The sequence below is a fragment of the Notolepis coatsorum genome, assembly GCF_963971535.1.
Source record: "Notolepis coatsorum genome assembly, chromosome: 17".
Classification (NCBI taxonomy): Eukaryota; Metazoa; Chordata; class Actinopteri; order Aulopiformes; family Paralepididae; genus Notolepis; species Notolepis coatsorum.
In genome coordinates, this window is record NC_140181.1 from 55,307,346 (window position 1) to 55,330,987 (window position 23,642).

Here is a 23,642-nt window from a genome sequence, read left to right on the forward strand (position 1 = left end):
GAAGGCCCACCAGCGCCTCCACCCCCTGCGATGCCTCAGGAAGTGTGGCATAAGCACGCAATAATGACCATCCAGAGGCTGAAAGCCATCCAGAGGCTCGTGAGGATGGCAGAAAAGATCATCGGGGAGATCCATGAGTCCAGGTGTCGGAACAAAGCCATCTCCATCATCCAGGACCACAACCACCCGGGACACCAGCTGTTCTCCCCCCTGCGATCCGGTCACTTGTACAAGAACAGTTTCTACCCACAGGCAGTACACCTGATGAAGAGTTAATCCGCTCATTACTGGACTGGATAATGTGCAATTATTTTTAACTTGTTGAATGTGTACTTATTTAGATTTGTTTGTACTTATTTGTACTTACAGTATGTTATTGCACATACCACAGACAGTTTATTGTATATAAATACCTGCTTTTTCTGTTAATCGTTGCTTTTTATTCCTTTATGCTGTGGAGCAAACAGAGAGCAAGAATTCCATTTTACTTGTTGCATATGGCAGAATCGCTGAATCTGAATCTGAACATCTTTTGGGGGAAGTGATATTCCAGGGACAGTCTGAATAAAACCACATTGTCGTTTACCTGTCCGTGCAAAGCACTTTCATCCAGGATGTCCCTGGACTCTCTGCCAAAAAGATGGCGCCCATGGTTTGGTTTCGGAAACAGAGTTCCGCCTACTAGATGACATGTATGTAAAATGTCTGTAGGCAAATCAAAGAGGATAGTCAAACCGACGAAGGTCAAATATCAACACACAGCTATTCCTACACCCGGCACTGACTAAATGTGCCTAATGCTGACGAGGAACAACTGATCCTAATATAAACTAAAACATGGGATGAACTGTAGCATCTCTGATGTTAAAATGATTCATTAAATTCGTGCCATGAGCCTCTAACTACAAGAGTTGTAAGCAACACAAAATCAACAACACAAAATAATATAGTTATATTATTTGTAGAATAAACGGTACAGATGCTGGATGTCTTGGCAAAGTGTAAATGGTTGTGGCCTATAATCTTCTTATCGTTGCCGTCAATCGGGAACCTCTCACAAAAGTCAACTTTTTAAGGATATATAATGAATTACAGTATATAATTAATTTGATGTCTGTGTGTTTTTAACATCCCACAATATACTGCTACTTCGAACCCTAGGGGTTATTGAAATGTATTGTTCAGCATGAAAAGGGACCAGTTCAACCCTCAGTTCAGATTGAAAAGGGACAAGTTCAACCCTCAGTTCAGATTGAAAAGGGACCAGTTCAACCCTCAGCTCAGGTTGAAAAGGGACCAGTTCAACCCTCAGTTCAGATTGAAAAGGGACCAGTTCAACCCTCAGTTCAGGTTGAAAAGGGAGATTCTCACAAAACCGCAGTGATGGTTTCCTCCCTATTCCTCCTTTCCCATTTCTCTATTCCTTTTCGAGAACCATTCAATTAAATATATAACTGCATGTATATATATATACACACACACATGTTTTTTAAATATAATTTCAAATGGTTTATCAGTGCAGAAAGCAGCGTAACATTTGTAGGCTACAGTATTGAATCAATGCATCGCAACAGATACAGTACAATTGTATACAGGACTTAATTTCATTCATATTTATATGCTCTTCCTTCATTAGTATTTCCGGTTTCCCTACAAGCTCACATTACAGGACAGGTCTGGAAACGATGGCAAGTTTAAAAGTGAGTCTAATCAAGTAGTCTGTCTTGTTTCCACTATAATATGATCCATCCTAAATCACCTCCCAGCAACTCGGTTCCCTTCGTTCCTACCAAAGAGCTGCTCCTCAAAAGAACTGGATCATGTGCGAACGACACATCACTACTTCTTTCCTCCATCATCATAACAAGCCACCATCTTCCATAAGCAGCTACGGCACAGCGGTCCCACAGCTGTCCCAGGCCGAGCCGAGATACCAAGCCGCTCAATATTTAAACAGCTCCTGTCCCCATGAACTAAGATGGAACACGTCGTCTGCCTGCTTCCATGCTGAGGTCGAGCAGTAGAGGAACAGCAGTCCAGGAAAGAGAAGGGAGAGAGAGAGAGAGAGGGAGAGAGAGAGGTCTTGGTCAACCATGCTTTTCACCCTCTTCGTGGTGTGCCCGTGGCACGGCGTGGCAGTCCAGACATGGGCAGCATCTCCATGCAGCATCCATCCGCTCATCCCTCTCTCCCTTCATCCATCATCCAATCCGGCATTCTCCACCACTTACCCGGGTGCTTGCCGTCCGGCTCATGTAGGGGTTCTGGGCCACACTGCCCATGGCAGAGCCCTGCGCAGCGGCGGCCAGGTTTAGACTGCGAACGCTCCAGTCGAGCCGACCAGAACACTTCTTCTGCACTGTTGAGAGTCTGGGATGCCTCCTCTGTGGAGGAGTTGACAATGCTCTGGATCCCCCCCACCCACCCCAACACGCCCCGCACCCACCTCACTTCATGGCACACAGGAAGCCCTATCACAGCCGCGCCTCATCTGCTCTGCACAGCCCAGCATATAATCCCACAAGTAAATTATTTAGCTGGACTTTGCCTCTAAAAGCTTTTGGATTGTCTGAACCAGCTAAATGAATCCTGAAAGCCCTTCCTTTTTGCTTGTTCCTAGGGAAGCGTGTGTGTGTGTGTGTGTGTGTGTGTGTGTGTGTGTGTGTGTGTGTGTGTGTGTGTGTGTGTGTGTGTGTGTGTGTGTGTGTGTGTGTGTGTGTGTGTGTGTAAAACACAAACTGACATATACAAAAAGGACCACATCACATCGTGGCAGGAGGGGGGGGGAGGGGGGGGGGGGTTGTCGGGAATGTTCTTCGTTAAGATGCTGCTGACCTTCCTATGGAGGGATAAACCATAAAATGCAAAAAACAATAGTGGAACTATGATTTATTAAAAAAAGAAAATCTTAAATCTTAGTTAAATTTCCCACTTAGCAATAAATATTGTATTATAAATACTAGATAGAGTAACACCGTTCAGGAACATTGATCACCTGCATGTGTCCGTTTGATGGATGACACACACACACACACACACACACACACACACACACACACACACACACACACACACACACACACACACACACACACACACACACACACACACACACATTCACACACAGATCAGATTGATCTAGGTGGATTGGTAAAAGATGGGCGTATTCTGGTCAATACAGGTAGTTGCAGATCAATGACAATGCTGATGTAAGGACTACCACATTGCTGGGATGTTGCTTTTAGCTAGCTACTGCAACGTTAGCAAAGTTAGTTGGTTGCCGGTGCTGTACTGACGTTAGCGTTGTCAAAGACGGTAATGGGTAGAAGCCATCCACATTACAGCCTTCTGAACAATGCTCTGTGCGCATTGCATAGCGGACTGACCGCGGAAGATGACCAAGATTGAAAGGAAAAAAACACAACATTGAAAAAGCACTTACCGGTAGAACAGACAGGTTTGTAGCTTGCTAATATATTTATGTTTGGAATTTGAATCACTCCATCAGTAGTTATATTATCAGTAGTTCAGTAGTTATTGATTTATACACATCAGGGCAACAGCTACTTTGCTAATTTGGCAGCATATGGTTGACTGGACTCAAATGGGACCTATAGATCTACAGTACCTGCACTGTGCATTAAAGGAACATGCCTACAGTATCTGTATTTATATTTATTTGTATTTATAGAAAAGTTGCTTTACTACAGAGTGAAATGAGCCCAGAGCCCAAGCCTGAGGTTTCCTCGCTTGTCTCCTCCAGTGGAGGATATACAGTGATTTTTGAAGATATCTGATGTAGGCGTATAAAGCTCCTCCCACAAACAGTACTTCAAAATGGCACTGGAGCAAACAAGGGTTTTCCATCCCTTTATGAACCCACATGTGTTAGGCACAGTATTCCAGTTCGTAATATGTAGCAAAACAGGTGGCAAGTGCAAGAGGGGTAGACATGGGCCGGAATCCACAGAGCCTTTGCTCGCGTTTTCCGACGCAAAGCCGGCGCATCTCGCTCTCAAATGAATGAAATTAGGTTGCTCATGCGTAACATATGGCTTTGCGTCCGTGCAATTGGCGTATATTTAAATGAGGTAATATGGGCGGAAAATCTCCCCTTTCTATGTAAATGAGCCTCTAAACAGGTGATCATGGCAGCAGTAATTGTAGCAGACCGTGAAAGGATATAGAATATCTCGAACGACAATATCAAATCAAGATATTGAGCATCGTACTTATTTAAATATCGTTATATAACGCTGTGGGCTTTGGCTTAATGCTCGTATAAACATAATCTAATTTGAGCGACAAATATAAAGCCACATGCAGAGATATATCGCTATAGTGGCTGTATACAGCGTGCACCTGCACGTATTGGGACGGAGAAGAGTTACCGTTATAGTTTGCGAGCCACTCACCTGCACGTTACGTATTGGAACGGAGAGAAAGATACCGTTAGTTGGGTAAGAAAAAGTGAGAGAGAGAGGAGAGAGTTGTTTTTTGCTACAACGCTGTATAGTAACGTTGGTGAAGTGAATTACTAGTTAAAAACGGTATCGTAATATCGCCCAAGCCAGGAGAAGTGCAGTGACATACTCCAACACAGCGCTTTGGACTATAGGAACCCGGTCCGTACGAGGCCCCCCTATCCAGCGACTACCCGACTGGTTGCATGTAAATTTGATTAGCCCCCAGTGGCGAATCCTCCTGGAAGCCAAGGGAAGCCAGGCTTCCCCATTAAAATATGAACAGTAAAAAAAATGTATTAAAAATTGTAAAGAGGAAGGTGGAGTGTGACCATGTCCGGCATCATATAGTGGGACGCGGGGGCGTGGCCTGGTCACGTGCATGTGAGTGCATTTGTTTGTTTCGTGACCACATTAGGTGCTAGGAGATAAGAGTTATCTCATAATGGCGAAGAGCGAGACACGATGGCCAGTATGATAATATAACCACTGAAGAGAGAACCACTGAAGATAGAACCACTGAAGACAGAACCACTGAAGACAGAACCACTGAAGAGAGAACCACTGAAGAGAGAACCACTGAAGACAGAACCACTGAAGAGAGAACCACTGAAGAGAGAATCACTGAAGAGAGAACCACTGAAGAGAGAACCACTGAATACAGAACCACAGAATTTAGCACCGCTTGAGGAGCGATTCTCATGCCCCAAAATATTCCTATCCGACTCTACAGATGCTGTCTTGTCCTGCAACCGTCCAATCCATTATTTAGGGTATAGACCATTTAGCCCGCCGTGTCACCGTTTCTCCAAATAGATAAATCGGTGAGTATCCGTTGGTTTTACCGTACTCCCTCGCTGTGTTTTTCTAATGGAGTCCCACAGCCGCTGCTGCTCGACTGTTGTTACATCAGTGTGAGGACGCTGCTATACCAGGGCAGACTGAAGTACTGTTGTTACATCAGTGTGAGGACCCTGCTGTATAGCAGCATCCTCACACTGATGTAACAACAGTACTTCAGTCTGCCCTTGTATAACAGCATCATCACACTGATGTAACAACAGTACTTCAGTCTGCCCTGGTATACAGTAGCAGCATCCTCACACTGATGTAACAACAGTACTTCAGTCTGCCCTTGTATAGCGGCATCATCACACTGATGTAACAACAGTACTTCAGTCTGCCCTGGTATAGCAGGGTCCTCACACTGATGTAACAACAGTACTTCAGTCTGCCCTGATACCAGGGCAGACTGAAGTACTGTGTGCACGGCTGTGTTTATCCACGTGCACGTTCATATTTCATGAGCCACGTTTGCTGTGGGTTTTCACCGTAACACATTAAACAGACACAATGAGTTTGGAAGACATAATGTGAAGAGTGAGCCATACCTATAAAACTGCAGTTGTCTTTTGGGGCTGCCATACCGCGCACTGGGGACGAGAGAGAGAGCGATAGAGAGAGAGAGAGAGAGGGGGGGGGGGGGGGGTGAGGCAGACAGATAGACAGGAAAACAAAAACAGAGACAGAGCATAAAAATTTCCAAGAAATAATCTTGCAGTCCTACACAGGAAAACAGTGCATGATTATTTTGAAGAAATGGCCCCTCTTAGTGTACACTCTTGGTACTGCAGTCTGCGCTGTTCTGTGTGTTAATAGCATGAGGCTTGTTTGAGATACATTTGGTCTCGCCTCGAAAACAAGCGAGAGTAGCCGGGAAAATATGAGATCCAAGGAGTTGCCTGCTTTGTGGGTGGGAGGCATGGCAGTGGGAGTCAGGTCAAAGGATTGTAGGAGGGCGACCACTGTGTCCGACTGAGATAAGTCAGGCAGGTTGAAATCGCCCATTAGAAGGGGGGGGGGGGGGGGGGGGGGGGGTACCATCTCCCAGTATTCAGTATACAGAATCAGATGCTGCATCGTTAATGAACTATAGATTTGGAATTCGTTAATCTATTCTTAGTCTATTTCACTATATCACGCGATTGGGTTAAGCGGCAGGGGAGCCGCTTAACCCAGGTATACTGTACATACGAGCGGTAATGCTCGGATTGCTCATTGAGTCATGACTATAGATGCAAAACGTAATTGTTGTATTTATTATCATTATAATTATTTAATTTCGATGATAGAAACAGTCCGTCTGTAGAATCGACTTGAGGGGGTTGATACTGCTATGTTGATATAAACTCCATTCCAGAGATGGCTATTAACACATCCTGCGCCAAAAACGAGTTTACTCGTTATTGCCCGCCAATCTAATAACGCCAACAACGAGTTTACTCGATTTTATGAGCGTTATTTCCTTTATTCGCTATTGGCATTCATAATTCATCCAGGAAGGCTCCAGGAGCCAGCTGGACCCTGTCTGATATTTCAATGCCTCAATACCGCCGCCTGGTGGCTTTCGGGCGAGTTGCACTCTACACCCTGACATCTTTTAAATCAGCCCTCAAAACTCAGCTTTTAAATCTTGCTTTTGACCTCTAATTCTGTCGGTTTTATTTTATTTCGTCATGTATTATTTTTGTTCTGTTTTGTTCTGTTTTTCGTTTTGCCATAGTTTGTCTCTCCTGCCCATGTAAAGCGTCTTTGAGCACCTGGAAAAGATGAGCACATAAGATAGATGTATTATTATTATTATTACTCTAAACCGGATGTGGCGCTCTGTGCATCGGGGAAAATCCTCCGGCAGAGATATCTTGTTATGTTGATCAAGACAAACACTCGAGTGCATTTGATCGCTTTCGAGACGCAAGAATCAATATGCTTTCGGCGTTTATTGCATCATACAAACGGAAAATGGATCTAGCAGATCGACGTCAAATAATTGGAATTTTTTTTCTCCAGACGCATCGGCCACAGGTAAGAGGAATCTAACGTTAATTCCAGCTCGATTGTCCATTTATTTCATTGCAATCCATCTGCTCAACGTATGATGTCTTACTAAGGAAAGCCGTTACTGACAATCAAGGAATCATAAACGACCCCCCCCCCCCCCCCCTTTCCTTCACGCATGATGGAGCATAATGTATACCGAGCATATGCATTTAAATTTTTTAATATAGCGTGTATAGGAACGAAACGCCAATCGATTATGTGTAATATGCGTCGGGCCTATAACTCGCGTTCTAGGAATTACTGCTATACACTCCAAAAACATACTTATATTCACGACAATGTATGAATGGAAAAATATAACGTTCCCACATCCGGAACGATAGATACCCGATGTTGAATGGGCCATAGTTATGTCAATATAGCTATAATATTTAAAAAGTTATAGCCCTGCAAAGAAGGTGAGCGACTCCATAGGCTTACAGCACTGGCAGAGTGGTATAATATGGGCAAACTGCGTGGCACAGAATGTGTTAAGACAGCATTTATGAGGAATGTGCTCTTGGTAAACAAACTCCTGTATCCAATAATAATAATAATAATAATAATAATAATAATAAATTACGTCTGATAGACGTCTCATAACTTCCTTGTGGGTGGTGACAACTTTTCTGAACCAATGGGCGATTTGTGCAGACGAGAGCAAGTCGTTTCCCATCATGCATGCATCAAGCAGTCAGTGGAGAGGTACTGTGCTGCCTAGCCCCGAAGACTGCACGAGCCTTGCTCCCGTGAGATTCCTGCAGCTCGCCTAGTCAGATTTCCAGAGCAAGTCGGACAACATTCTAACCGTCATGCAACGCGCTTGGCAAGGCGGTAGTAAAAACTGCGCAGGCCTGCTCAGGACTCGCCAATCTCAAACAAGCCCATTCTAACCGCCATGCAACGCGCTTGGCAAGGCGGTAGTAAAGACTGCGCAGGCCTAGCTAATCTCAAACAAGCCTATTGCATGTCATCACCTATGGACTGAGGGGCGAATTCACAAAGAATGGATTGCACCCAGCACCGTTAACTGTGTATGATTTGCGCCCGCTATTTGCTCTGTCTTATTAAGGACCTATTCACTAAAGATATTGCGCAAATGATTACTAGCGCAAACACGCCCATAGGGTGTGCAATTTGCTCCTGATATCTGGCAGTGCAGTTGGCTCGCGGAGCAGTTTGCTCTCACAATTTGCAATTTGCTCCTGATATGGCAAAATAGTATAAATACTGCCCATGCAACAGTATACATGTCCTAGGACAATCGCGAATTGGAATTCCTGACGGATCAATAGCTCTTCGTTTCTATAACAGATAGGCATAACAGTATTTTTCACCATTTGTATTTGGTTTATTTCGTAATGTATAGAGCTTTCTTAATTTGTATTTTCATGACACAATTGCATCCTTTGTTTTTGTCACTATCTTTTGTCATTGCATTTGTTTGTCATTTCATCCCCAAATAAATTATTTTGAGCAGACCTGTCCATGGTGCTGAATCTTTAGACTGAAGTTAGGCACTGTGCCAGTGAAAATATTTTCTGATTTAGGAATATTTTTTGAGTGAGAAATTAAGTTGTATTTAATGTTTAGTTAAGAGAATACTCATTTCTACAAATTTTTCTCTGTATTGTATATTGTATATGTATATTGACTTAACATTCCTTTACTTAATTTTTACTTACTTCTTAATTTCTTCTTACTTCTTACTTACTTCTTTTTTTTACTGTATGTGTAGCACACTCTCATGGGCTTATACATTTCATCATAAAGTATTTTGTATTTTGTTGTGACAAATAATAACAAAATAATAATAATAAATAAATAAATAAATAAATAAATAAATAAATAAATAAATAAATAAATTAATAAATAAATAAATAAATAAATAAATAAATAAATAAATAAATAAATAATAAAATATACAGCTGGGGTGTCTCGAGGAGAGGTTTGGGAACCACTGGACTAGAGCATACATTTGAGCCATCAAAGAAATTAAGCAAAAGTGGTTACCTACATGTGTTGAACTGGTTTATTTTTAAGAAAATAAAAAAATATAGTGGATTACTATTACGACTACTACCACTGCCAATACTACTGATACATCCCTATTGGCAAACTTTATATTAAAAAAAAATTTGTAAAAAAAAAAAAAAAAAATGTTTGGTTCATTATACAACTGTGGCGGGCCGCCACAGTCTAGATAATTAATGGAAAACCCTGAATAACAAACTTGAAATTTGAACTTGAATAGAACCCGCATTCTCATATACTCTGGACCTGACCAAAAGTTATAAATTAAACGTTTAATATTATACTTTTAAATATCATTTAAAAAATCATCAAATACTGCTGTGTAGATTTCAATAAAACAAACAGTTCTGAATCAAAGGTTTGTTTTGGAATTTGATGATTTGTTTCAGGATAATCTAACCTCACCTAATCCACTCTAGTCAGTTGGTGTACTGCACTGTATGTGTTGCTGGTTGTGCTCACCTGTAGATCATTCCCGGAGAGGCATGCTGTTTGTGGGAGAGGCGTGCTGGGGAGTCATTGGTGGATTCAGGATACATGAGGCCCAGGAGGAGGAGGGGGAGTCTGGGGGGGATAAGAGCTGCTGTGGTGGTGGTGGTGGGGTGGCGGCGTCACTCTATCACCTCTGTGGAGAAAGATGATGCTAACGTCAACCATGTTGCGCAGGGGTGGGAAGGAACGAGGTACATTTACCAAAAGATCCAGTACAATTATGTTCATTCATTCAGCACCTCTCCCATCGTTCCCTGTCACGCCCCACAGCAGGACGAGGATACTGATGAGTAATGCAACGCACGTGAGCGAGGTCATCAATTGGTCACTTACCTACTCTATGTACAGTAGCATTAGCATTGCAACTAGCTAGCTACCATTAGTAAAAAAAATAAAAACGTTGCTTGAGAGGCAGGGGAGACAAAAGGTCTAACGGTGTTGAAAAACAGTGGCGGCCGGTGTGAACTACATTTGGGTGGGCGCGGAGGGGGATGAAGGGGGGGGGGGGGGGGGCAAGCGGACAGCTGACCAAGCGGACACTGACTCGACAACGTTTCCAACGTTAAGTCGAGTTCATTCATACTACACTAGTACACGTATGATCAATCCAATAATGAACACATATATATATCTTGTCATTTTAAACAAGTTACCATTCATTCATTCATCCATTATGCATCACCCACGGCGAAATTAACAACAACAACAACACGCTGTGTTGAGAGAGAGAGAGAGAGAGAGAGAGAGAGAGAGAGAGAGAGAGAGAGAGAGACCGCATTAACTCACTGTTTAGTTGAAACGTGGTCCAGGAGGGCTTGATAAAGTGTATATGTCCACTGTCCCACAGTCCCAGACTGTTGATGTATATCCACTGTCCAGACTGCATCCAGCTAGGCAAATAGCTTCTTGTTAGCACAACACAAGTACTGATGAGCTGTGTCTTACTGTCTTTGCCCATTTCCGCGTCGAACAGCCTGCAAACTACCTGGCGTTCTATCGCCCTGCTCTAAGACAAACTCTAACCTTAACCAACTTTGAAAGAGTGCCTAAGCTTAACCGCCGAAAGAACTTGCTGTCACGCTCTAAGACAAACTCTAACCTTAACCTACTTCGAAGAGTGGCTAAGCTTAACCAGTGTAGAAACTGACGTCGGCCGATCAGAGGGCGTCTCCGAGAAATGCGGCTACGGAAAGTATAGACGCTGCTTGCTTAGATGATATAGATCGCTTGAAAATGCGCCCGGCTTCCATCGTAATACATCATATTTCAACGCACAGCGTGTTACGCACTGATTGGCTGCGACGGATACAGCGATGAAACCAGTGCACACCCACTGTAAGTGCTATTGCGTCTAGCCCGAGAGAAATGCGGCTACGGAAAGTATAGACGCGGTATTATTCTCTATCAGACAGTCACTTCCTGTTAATGAAAACAATTATTTATATTTGATATATTAACGTTATATTGTGCATTGGAAACACAAACGTACTTAAAATTAGTAAATATTATTCATTTTAAACATGTTTATTTTATTTATAGGGCTCTAAAAAAGAAAAAAATAATCTTGAGTGCATAGTAGTCATATTAGCATAGTAGGTAGTAATATAAGCAAGGACGATTATTTAGAAGGTTCGTTTTTAGTATTTTTTTCTTCATTTCAGATACTGATTGAAGAAAGCATGTTTTTAGTCGACGAAAAATTGGTTGGGTTTCGGCTGTGACTGTGGTGGGAAGTTCGTTCCATCATTGTGGAGCAAGGACAGAGAATAGCTGGCTTCTCTTTGATGGCCCCCCCGGTGCTCAGATAGGAGTGGGTCTGAGGCGGCCAGAAGATATAGAGCAGAGGGGTCTGGGGGGGGATTGTAGTTAGAGACCATTGGGCCCTTTGGGCCTGATTTAGGCTACTCACTGATTCATGATTCTTAATTATTTTTGGGCCCCTTCATGCGTTGACCTATACATTCTAATCTGACCTTAATACAAATGCATTGACTAGAAACTATTCAAGAGCTGACTTTCTTAATCATTAAAAAACAAATCATTAAGATATGGAAATGGATAGGGTAGCATCTGGGAGATGTTCTAATTCACATCCAGTATGTTTTCAGGAGTTTCTAGAGATTGGGGGGGGGGGGGGGGCTACTGTATACAGGATTTTGCATAGGGCCCCCCAAACAACTTGAAACAGCCCTGGATACATGCACCAGAATGCAAAAGAGTAACAAGAAATGTGCAGATTTCTTTTTCCCACACAGCATTTTATTGTATGTACTTGGGGATGCCAACAGGATATGACTGAACCCATAGAGCAGGGGTAGGCAACCCTAGGCACGCATGCCTGCATAGGCACGCGGGGGCATTTTCATAGGCACAGGGGGCAGCATTAAAAAAAATTAAAAATAAAAGAAAGAAAATTACAAAGATGGGGTCTTGATACCTTTTGAGGAACTATCAATAAAATACAACATCCCAAGGAAGCATTTTTTTAAATACTTGCAACTGAGAAGTTTCATTTCCTCTCTGCAAAACCAGTCACTGGCAATTCCTACACTTTCATCTTTAGAAAAAATTATCATCAAGAACTGCAACAGCAAAGGCCTGTTATCAATGTTCTATAACTGGATTGTATCTGGTTCAGACGAGACGTCACTATCTAGATTGGAGTCATGGAGGCTGGACTTGGGAGAGGAGATCTCAAACGAGGACTGGAACAGAGCATGCAAGGAGGCTCAGACACAAACAGCCAACACTAGCTTAAAACTACTTCAATACAAATGGCTGATGCGGACTTATATAACCCCTGTCAAACTGAATAAATACAACAGCAACACACCAGATAGGTGCTTTAAATGTACCAAGGATCGGGGAACTTTTATACATTGTATTTGGGAATGTGACAAAATCAAGAAGTTCTGGGGGGAGGTGGTGAATAAAATCAAAGATATCCTGTCAGTGAATATCCCACTAGACTCCAAAATGATATTGTTACATTTATATCCAATAAATCTGAACCTGAGAACCAAACAATTTAAATTTATTGATTTTGCTATACTACAGGCAAAAAGAACAATAGCTTTCAATTGGAAGAAAATAGACGCACCCACAATCGGTGCTTGGATTAAAAACATGGCACAATGCATGTCTATGGAGAGAATAACGTATATCCTCAGGAACAATATAGAGATTTACGAGGATATATGGAAACCATTTAATGAATATCTGAAAAAGGTAAGATATAGGAGGGCTGCTATAGGATGAGTCCCCCCGCTCTCTCCCGCGGTCAGCCGTGACCCGGACCCTGGGAGAGACCGGAGACACGTCAGTGAAGGTGTTGTAAAGATGTCATTTATTTTTATTTATTTATTTATTTTTATTTTTATGTACATTTTCTTTTCCTCTTTTCAATTATTTATATTTGTGTACGAGCTATTCTAATGGAGGTACAAATGAATGTACATATTATTTCTGTATGAGAACAGTAAAAACAAAACCAAAGATGCTAAGAGAGAGAAAAGGGGAGGGGGGTATGTGGGTATATGTATAATCTTGTGGAGAAAAGGAATTAAGAATAACTGACTACAATGAAAACCTGAAATGTGTACTGTAAAACCCAATAAAAATATTGTACTAGAAGAAAAGGGAGGTTTAAAGGAAATAGAAGGATACAGGAGGAAGGAGGTTCAAGGAGGGTCCCTGGACCCATGACGCGCATATTTACCTGAGTCAGAATTAAAAAATTTTAGAGCAAGTATTATAATTTGATATGATGGTTTAAGGACGACATACACTAAGTATTAGTACCAAATATCTGGGAAACCAACTGATGTGGGATTAATAGCCAAGAATGATGGGGTATATATGTATGTAAAACAAAATGCAAGGTAAACTGAGTTTAAAACTTTTCTATATATCCCTGTTCAAGGAAGATATACATATCGTCATTGGATTTTGTACAGGCCAACGAATGTGCGATTATTATTCAAAGAATGACTTAGTCAATAATTGTATATATTCTTCTTTCTGCAAAAACGGTATTTTTGTAATTTTTTTTTTAATTTTCTCTTTATGGTTTAGGCCTGTATAAGGGCGATGTACACTGTCTGTGTAACCACCTGAAAAGCCAAACGGTGGAAGATTGACAATCAAAGATGTTATTATTTGTATGTTTGTTTGTGAATATAAATGCAAATAAAAATTGAGTTAAAAAAAAATAAATAAAAAAAAATATTATATATATTTTGCTTTGAAATATTATAGTGAAATATTTTTGCACTGTTGTCGCATTTATCTTGTTGAAATCCTCCCACAGGTTCTTTTTACTACCACATATTTAATTGAGACCCTTTATTTGTTTATTATTTCAATTTAGCTGGAAATACATTGCTACATCATTCAGTAACATTTGCAGAGCCTTATAACAAACATTATTACGGTCACCATTGTGACCAGTGGGATTAATCAACAAATTGTGTTATTTATGTTTCTATTTCATTGAACATTGCACATGTTAAAAGCAATTTTTTTTACTCAAAATGTGAGTATTACCAAGTCAACTTGTGTTCTTAAAACAATGACAATAAACATAGTTTTATTAGGTTGAAATAATGTGGTTGTGTACTTATTTTTCTGTTAACTTATTATGGATTGAAAACTGAAAACCTTAATGCACAGTAACTGAACTCAATATTTTAAAGTTCTGGTAACTTATTATTATTATTTTTACAGTGTAGTCTTGCGATCAATCAAAACTTATTTACACGATATACCTCACATTCACCCTCCATTCACATCCTGGTGTTCTCCATTAGGCCTGTAGGTGGAGCTATGACAGCACACGTACAGTACACACACCGATGGTGTGTGATGTGTCCAAAAATGAATGGGCAAATGTGAGTGAAATGGTCGCACTGTATGCAGCTGTTTGTCTGCATTGCATTCCCCCCCCCCCCCCCCCCCAACTCAGATTTAGGGATGATACAACCATCATAATAATATTGTTAATAATAACAATAACAATAATGATGTAATAATGTAAAAATTATCATTAAAAAGACCTGATCATGAGAGAAAAAAAATTACGATGCACGGAATATTGTTGAGGCACACTAGTTACAACTATATTTCAAACAGGCACTCCATGTCAAAAAGGTTGCTGACCCCTGCCATAGAGCATAGTGAGCTAGATGAGCTCTGATGAAGCTGGGACCTTCAATTCACTCACTTGACTCACTGCATCTCCACAGCTACAACATTCAGCACTGTATGTTACACATAAATGTATGTATTTATTCTATTTATTTAGTTTTTTAACATGGATATGTTTTTGTTTATCTGCACCGTCAAACCAAGTTTCAGAAATTCACATTCCAATCTATTCTCTGAATCGGTGAGTAAAAGTCAAAAGATAAACTGCCTTTCTGTATGTAAAAGAAAAAACTAAAAAACAATGAAAATATGTTAAAAAACAAAACAAAACAAAAATATTATCATTATTTGACCATTATCATCATCGTCAATTATAGGGAAATGTCCCTTTTAAAATCGAGGGGAAGGTTTTAGGCTTGACCACTCAGAATGTACTTACAAAGTAAAACCAATAGATGGAGCCGTTTCCTATAGAGTGCCCTTTATCCCAATCCAACTCCATCGCTTAATCTATCTCAGTCAAACCTGATCTGATCAAAATATGACAATAGTAATCTGTTGTATGATGCTGTTCAGATTGAGTGGATTACCATCCCTGTTCATTCTGGATGCTGCCTTCTGGCCGCTACATATGCAGGCCCTACAGGTGTTAAAGGGGCACTTCACCAAACAAGAAAAAATGCTGATATATGTTGCACATAATATCACATCCAAAACACAAGGATTCAATGTCCCCAATGACATAACTGGTGGCCATATTCAAACAAATTTACTCTCAATAACTGTCAAACTAAATGAATGTATGCATAACTGTTTAGATTTTTTGGGTATGTGCGAGATTATGTGTTAAATTGTACTTATGTCAGTGTCCCGTGTGCCCCAGAAGATAGCCTCAAAGGAACACTGCCATTTTGGATTTGAGCTTGACTGGTTAAATGCCACATTAGACTCTCTGCACCAGTGGAGGTTATTCCATGACAACACGTGAGGCAGTACTTCACTCATAATATACAGTCAGAAAGAAGAAAAAGAAGATTTTTTTTAAATGTACATATATATAATATATATATATATATTTTTTTTTATATATATATATTTTTTTCTTTATTATTATTAGAAATGTTTTCCTCTGTAAAAAAAATGCTGGTGAATAAATTTTTTTCTTCAAAACTGGCCAAGTGACAGCTCTGAGCTCTCTGATCTGGCCTGATCATAACTGCAGTAATGGCCAGCTGTCAATCACTCAGTGCAAAATAACTGCACTGGGTTGGGCTTAAGAATGTAATTATCCAATCAAAATAGGGTAGGGTAGGCGGGCTAGTGAGACTTTGCGCACGAGACTGATTGGCGTTCACGCCGTGCCACACAAACTTAAGATCCAATCAGAGATGCACAGCGGTGTGATTTTTTTTTCGTAGCCTCTTCGCAAACATAGGCTATGGACTAAACATGTTTAGCAATTATGCCACATCAATGTGGAACGCCCTACCCAAAGCTGTAAAGGAATGTGAATCACTACCCACTTTCAAAAACACTCTCAAAGAACACCTACGGGAGACTGCAATTCGAAACTGGCCCCTACAAATGTCCTAACCCAGTTGTACAGTAAATGACCAAGTATGGCTTTGTCAGTATTCCAATGTACAGTGTACAGTGTGTCCCCCCACCCCCTACCCAACCCCCCCCCCCCCCCCCCCCACCTCCAATGTACAGCCCCCCCCCCCCCCCCCCCCACCAACCCAACCCCACCCCACCTACCCAACCTCCTCCAATGTACAGTTTCTATGTCAAATGTATACACTCTTTTCTGGACACTTTTTGTATCACAAACAGTACTGTATTTGCAAATCTGGTATGTCATAAATGTATAGATGTAGCAGTACTGTCTATCTGTATGTCGTGTGTGTCATATATGTTATGATGAATTGAAAATGGGGGACCCTGATGTAAACAAGACGAAAGTCTATCTCTGGTCTGCATCCCCTTAACAATTGTATGTATTGAGCTGTGCTGTACTGTACCCATTCTGCAATCTGTTAATAAACTTTTCAATCAATCAATCATGGAAAAAAATCACGTGGCTCGTTCTGTCCAGGAGCCTGGAGAGAGGCTGAAAACCCGCAGTTCTTGCCCGACTGTTGGGAGCTGAATCCCGGATCCGATTTTGACGATGAAGACCCCCAAAACATGGAGGACCCGAAACATTCAAAAAGTCAGAAAAACTTTTTTAATACGTTTTTATATATATATATATATATATATTTTTTTTTTTTTTTTCATAAAAATATTTTTTTGGATGAAAAGTTTGTTTTTCAGTCCGATTTCGGGGCAAGTGGTCGGTTCGGTCCGGGGAGGTCGATGTGTGGTTCGTTGACTTTGTGGTCAACATGAGAATGTGCGAATGGGTAGGTGGTGTGGGTGGTGATGGCAGTGGAGCAGGAGGGGTTGTGGTAGTGGCGGTGGTGATGGCAGTGGAGCAGGAGGGGTGGTGGTGATGTGCGAATGAGGAGCCTGACACCTGGGAGGAATGGGGGTGTTGCAGCCTTGGGGATGTTTTAAAAATATAATTTAATATATAATATAATATAATAATTTGTGCTTCACCAAAAAAAATTCAGCAGCCGCCACTGCTCTGCACATCTTTCAACTACCATAAAAATTACAATCTTAGGATTCCTTTTTTTTTAATCAAATGGGCACTGCTAGCTAGCTCACAAACTACTGTAGCTTTTGGTCAGGCTTGGTTACCAGTCTGCACCATTTAATATTTTTCTTTTACACTGAACCAACTTGAAAGAAACAGTCTGATCCTCCAGACCTTTTTAATTTCACATGATCAAACACCTCCCAACCATTATGATTTACATGATCAAACATCTCAGAGCAGCACTAGAATCAGTCTGATCCTGATTGAACAATGTGGTTAAAAGGGGACCTGTTTGATGATTCTAGATAAGCGCTTCTTGAACAGTTTAACACATCTTGCGCCATTCATGTTGTACGACGTGTTTCAAGTTCATGCTAATTCTGCCAGATCACGGCGTACAACGTTATTGAGATCATATTTCATATTTTCGCCATGTTATTCATATTTCCCTCACGGAGCCTCGTCTGATGCAGTGGAACTCGGCACAACTCTGCAACGCTTCAATACTGCCACCTGGTGGATGATCGGCGAGTTGCCAAACCGGAAATGGCCGGTTGGATATCGGTGCGTCTCCTAAATACGTCCGGCCACTCGCATATCGTTGCGGGACTGTAGACACACGCCGTGGATATGGATCGCTGCCATAACTCAATAATCGACATGATTTGGGCTGTTATTATTGTTACGACCCTGGCTCAAAGGCACGCAACCTATGTGCAAAACCGACACCAAAACCCGTGTTTAACCCAAAAAGCCTACTTTAACAATGAAATACTGATACAAACTAAAGAACCAAGAATAGAAGACCGTGATAACTCTGTTAACCCACACTCCTCTAACCACAGACAGCCTGCATGTGTGACTGACAGGCTAGTTTTAAGCTGCCAGCAGGTAACCAATCAGCAGCAATTAGCCAATTAGTAGCCCTCACCTGCATGCCCATGCAGGCTGTCTGTGGTTAGAGGAGTGTGGGTTAACAGAGAGTTATCACGTCTTCTATTCTTGGTTCTTTAGTTTGTATCAGTATTTCATTGTTAAAGTAGGCTTTTTGGGTTAAACACGGGTTTTGGTGTCGGTTTTGCACATAGGTTGCGTGCCTTTGAGCCAGGGTCGTAACAGTTGGGGGCTCGTCCGGGATTTTTACCCCTAGAAATTGTTTGGTTTTTTTTTTTTGTGTTTTGCATGGTGTGTCATGGTGCTATGGTGTGGGTGGTGTTCGTTACATATTGTGTAACGTGGGGGCTGGAGCCGTTCATCAAACAGGTGAGTATGCCCTTATTTGTTTGTAATTTGATGTGACTACTTAATGCTGTTAAAATATATAGTTTAGTGCACACCACATGTAGATAGGGACATTATTTTCTGGTTGTTGGTTAGCTTCCTGTGCACCACATACTCCTGGGGCAGTCAGAGAAGTGATTAGTACCATCTACTTGTCTTGTACCATACCATGTACTTGACGGGTGGATGGTCAAATATGATCTCTGGCTGGTAGCAGGTGTGGTTGAAGACGGTTAGGTCTACAGGGCATTAGTTTAAGGGTAGGTAGGATAGGGGTCCAGAAAACACAGGTAGTGTGGTAGGGCCTGATTTAGTGTTTTTTTAGGGTAGACATGTGGTGGGCCGTTTTGACTGCAGTTTAGATGTAGAAGCGTAAGTAGTCATATCAGGTTAGAAGGGGCACCTGTTTGAATTTGTTTGTTGTGTTTATTTTGTTTGTTTTGAGTGTTTGGATAGCCTACCTGTTAGCACCTGACCTCCTGCGTGTATGGCACATCTATTTATTTCAGGGTGGTTGTTTTTTAAATTTATTTTTGCAAATTAGAAAGGTGCGCTCAGTAGAGCACACATTTCCACCGCGTCCCTTTATGGTTATTAGTATTGGCATTAGCATTCTTTATGGTTCTTCAGTGGTTCTTCAGTGGTTCTGTAGTGTGTCTTCAGTGGTTCTTCAGTGGCTCTTTAGTGGTTCTTCAGTGGTTCTTCATGGTTCTTCGGTGGTTCTTCAGTGGTTCTTTAGTGTTTCTTTAGCGACTCTTTGGTGGTTCTTTAGGTAGATTGTGTGTATGCTAGGGTGCTTTTGGCAGTTTTTTGGTGACTCTAAAGTGAACGGGTTGTGGCGCTGGTGAAAAAAAGATGGCTTCCGTTAGGGATTTTGTTGATCGCCCTTCGCATGACATATTGGAGAGGTTTTCCAAAGAACAGCTTCTGGAGCTTGCTGTGCACTACAAGGTAGTTTTTCAAGTTTCTTTAATAGTTGTCATACAGAAGTACAGAATACTTTCATACAAAATGCTTCTTACTGTTACGCTCCAGAGACTGTGCTAGTCAAGATAGTATCAAATAACATAGTATAGCATGTAATTTAGAAGAAGAAAATGAGGTCACAGTGTTCGGTATAGACATATGTACAATGTTCTGAGTTACCATATAATATACAATACTATGCAGTGTACTAATGTACAGTACTATATAGTGCAAAGCAGAAATGGGATGAGGTACAATTTAGGTACAATTTACAGTAAGGTGTACGAGTTGTAGTGCAATCCTTCATCAATAAATATAAAGTGTGGGGAGTGGGTGCTACAGTGTGTTTGTTTAAAGTGGGTGTGTGCTATAAAGTGTGTGGAGTGGGTGCTACAGTGTGTTTGTTTAAAGTGAGTGTGTGCGTGTGGATGTGTGTGCTATGTGCGTTTGGTGGTTGTTGTTGTGTAGTGTTCATTGTTCGTTTAGCAGCCTGATGGCCTGGGGATAGAAGCTTCTTCTGAGTCTTTCTGTGCTCGCCTTGAGACTCCGGTATCGCTTGCCTGACCGCAGCAGTTCAAAGAGTTGTTCGGGTGACTGGAGTCTTTAATGATTCTCTTAGCCTTGCCCTTGCAACGCTTGTTGTAAATGTTCTGGAGGGTGGGGAGCCCCCCTCCAATTGTGCGTTCGGCTGAACGTGTCACTCTTTGTAGTCTGCTTCGGTCTTGTGCAGTGCTATTCCCAAACCAGGAGGTGATGTTGCCGGTCAAGATGCTCTCTATTGTACATGAGTAGAAGTTCTTAAGGATCTTCTGACTGACTTGGAACTTCCTTAGGCGCCTGAGGAAGTAGAGGCGTTGTCGTGCCTTCTTCACAACACTGTCAATGTGTGTGGTCCATGTCAAGTCCTCGGATATGTAGGCTCCGAGGTACTTAAAGCTGTTGACTCTCTCAACCGGTGCCCCGTCGATGCTGAGGGGGCTGTAGTCCTTGACCCCCGACCTCCTGAAGTCCACAATCATCTCCTTTGTTTTGCTGACGTTCAGGGAGAGGCTGTTTTCCTGGCACCATCCCACCAGGACCTTGACCTCTTCCAGGTAGGCCCTCTCGTCGTTGGCAGAGATCAGGCCCACCACCACTGTGTCGTCAGCAAATTTGATGATTGTATTGCTACTCCGCTGAGCCACACAGTCGTGTGTGTACAGGGAGTAGAGGAGGGGACTCAGAACACAGCCCTGGGGGGCCCCTATGTTGAGGGTGATGGATGAGGAGGTGCAGTTGCCTGCTCTCACCACCTGGGGTCTGCCAGTCAGGAAGTCCAAGACCCACTGGCAGAGGTCATAGTTCAAGCCCAGGTCCCTGAGCTTGGCTATGAGTATGGAGGGGACTATGGTATTGAATGCCGAGCTGTAGTCGATGAATAGCATTCTCACATAGTTCCCCTGCCTCTTGTCCAGGTGTGATGCTGCTGTGTGCAGCACATGAGCTATGGCGTCCTCCGTGGACCTGTTGGGGCGGTAGAGCTTACTCCCAGTGAGAAACGTTTGAAACCAACTGCCTTGAGTGCTTTGAGGGTTTTGCTTGTTAGGGAGCAGGTGCTTGTGGCGAGGGTGGAGGAGCCTACTTTGTCTGACGCGTCTCCGCTGCTGTCTGGTGCGGAGGCTTAGAGAGTTGGAGTTTAAGGAAAGACAGCTGCTACAAGAGCGTGAGGAGAGGAGAGAGGAGCGTGAGCATGAGCGTGAGCGTGATCTTAGGGAGCGTGAGCTTAAGGAGAGGAGAGAGGAGCGTGAGCTTAAAGAGAGGAGAGAGGAGCGTGAGCAGGAGCGTGAGCTTAAGGAGAAACACATGTTGCTGGAGCACGAGCGTGCGCAGAAGGAGCTTGAATTTAAGCATGCTGCCTTACATTCGGGGGCTCTGCAGTCAGAGTCGCGTTCCGGTTTTGATGTAGGCAAGAATATTAGGATGATGCCTCCTTTTTTTGAGAAAGAGGTGGAAAGATATTTTCCCCTTTTTGAACGGGTGGCAACCACATTGAAGTGGCCTGATACAGCCTGGACACTGCTGCTGCAATGTGTTCTTGTTTGTAGGGCGCAAGAAGCCTATACTGCTCTGTCCCTTGAACAAAGTGCTGACTATGAGCTTGTTAAAGCTTCCATATTGAGGGCTTATGAGTTAGTCCCCGAGGCCTATCGTCAGCGTTTTAGAGGTTATCGCAGGTCGGAGGGACAGTCTTATGTTGAATTTGGAAGAGAGAAGGAGAACCTGTTTGACAGGTGGTGCACTTCTCAGAAAGCAGAGTCAAGAGAGCAGCTTAGACAGTTGATTCTCCTAGAGGAATTTAAAAGATGTGTTCCTGATACCGTTTCCACTCATCTAAACGAGCGTAGGGTATCGAAGATAGGCGACGCCGCTGTCTTCGCTGATGAGTTTGTGTTGACACACAAGTCCGTTTTTTTGGAGGACTACCGTGTTGAGTCCAGGGATAGGCGTCCTGTTCAGGGGGGCCGTTTCCCAAAACCTGTGTCTGCTGGTCAGTTAACTTCACCTCCTAGGCGGGGTGGTTCTGCTGGTGCATTCCCAGAAGGGATTATCTGTTTCTACTGTAAAGAACCTGGTCATATCGTTGCTGGGTGCCCGGTGCTTGAGCAGAAAAATTTCAGAACGGTGGCTCTGGTAGAAACCATATGCAGAACACCTATGCCAACGTTAGATGGTGATGGGGGAAGTATCAAACGTGAGGACAAAGAGCTCGAGGGTTCCTCAAGATTTATGATGGATGGATTTGTTTCCCTGACTAATGCACTAGAGTCCAAACAGGCTATAACAATTTGGAGAGATACCGGTGCTTTTCAGTCCCTCATTCTGGAGGGGTTTTTGCCGTTTTCAGAAAACTCTTCTTTGCATTCCCGTGTCGTTGTTCGGGGCTTTGGGGGTGGATTTGTGGATGCACCTTTGCATGAGGTCACGCTCAATTCTCCCTTAGTATCAGGCAATGTTGTTGTGGGGGTATGTTCTCACATTCCCATAAAGGGGGTGTCCTTCATTCTAGGGAATGATTTGGCTGGGGACAAAGTGTTGGCTACTCCAGTTGTAACTCCCATTCCTGTGGTTTCTGAGGTCCCTAATGAGCTGGCACAGAAACATCCAGGAGTGTTCCCTGTGTGTGCTGTGACACGGGCAATGTCAAACGACAAAAGTGATGTTGTTGGTACTTCGACTTGGGACATTACACTTAGTGACACATTCTTTGTTGAATTGAAAAGTGTACCTGTTGAGAATTTTGGAAAGCACACTGTGGGTGTACCTCTGCATAATGATTCTCTTGATTGTGCCTTTGTGTTAGGCCCGGTGGTGAAACCAGAGTTGACATGCGTGCCGGAGAGGCATGTGGCAGGAGATGATCTGGCAGCACAGTGTCTCAAGGTCTTCCCAGCCTGTACGGTGGCTGAGGCCACGAACGAATTGGAGGATGAGTGTGGGAAGGATGCTATGAGAGATGCTGTTGATTCATGTGACACCGTTCTAGTTGAAGAGGCTAATAGGCCTGACTTAGGCTGCCAGCCTTCCCACAGTAGCTCTATTGTCCCTAATGTTTCACTTGTGGGCAGGGATTGTCCAAGTATGTCAGTTGATGATTCTGACATTGATTCACATGTCCACACTGATTCTCTGCCATGCACTAGGTGTGATAGTCAACCTAGTTACCTGTGTCCTGTGGAGCAGGAGCCGCCTTTGCG

General features: G+C 42.6%; 1 protein-coding gene across 1 annotated transcript in view; it reads right to left on the reverse strand.

The window, feature by feature from the left end:
- Positions 1-2,282, reverse strand: part of LOC311244594 (voltage-gated potassium channel subunit beta-2-like) — a gene marked incomplete at its 5' end in the record, with an annotated part of 317,065 nt that extends 314,783 nt beyond the window's left edge. The window contains one exon of the mRNA XM_084334187.1: positions 2,232-2,282. Coding sequence (XP_084190313.1) covers positions 2,232-2,282 — 51 coding nt within the window. The remainder of the gene's footprint in view (positions 1-2,231) is intronic.
- Between the last annotated feature and the right edge of the window lie 21,360 nt (positions 2,283-23,642).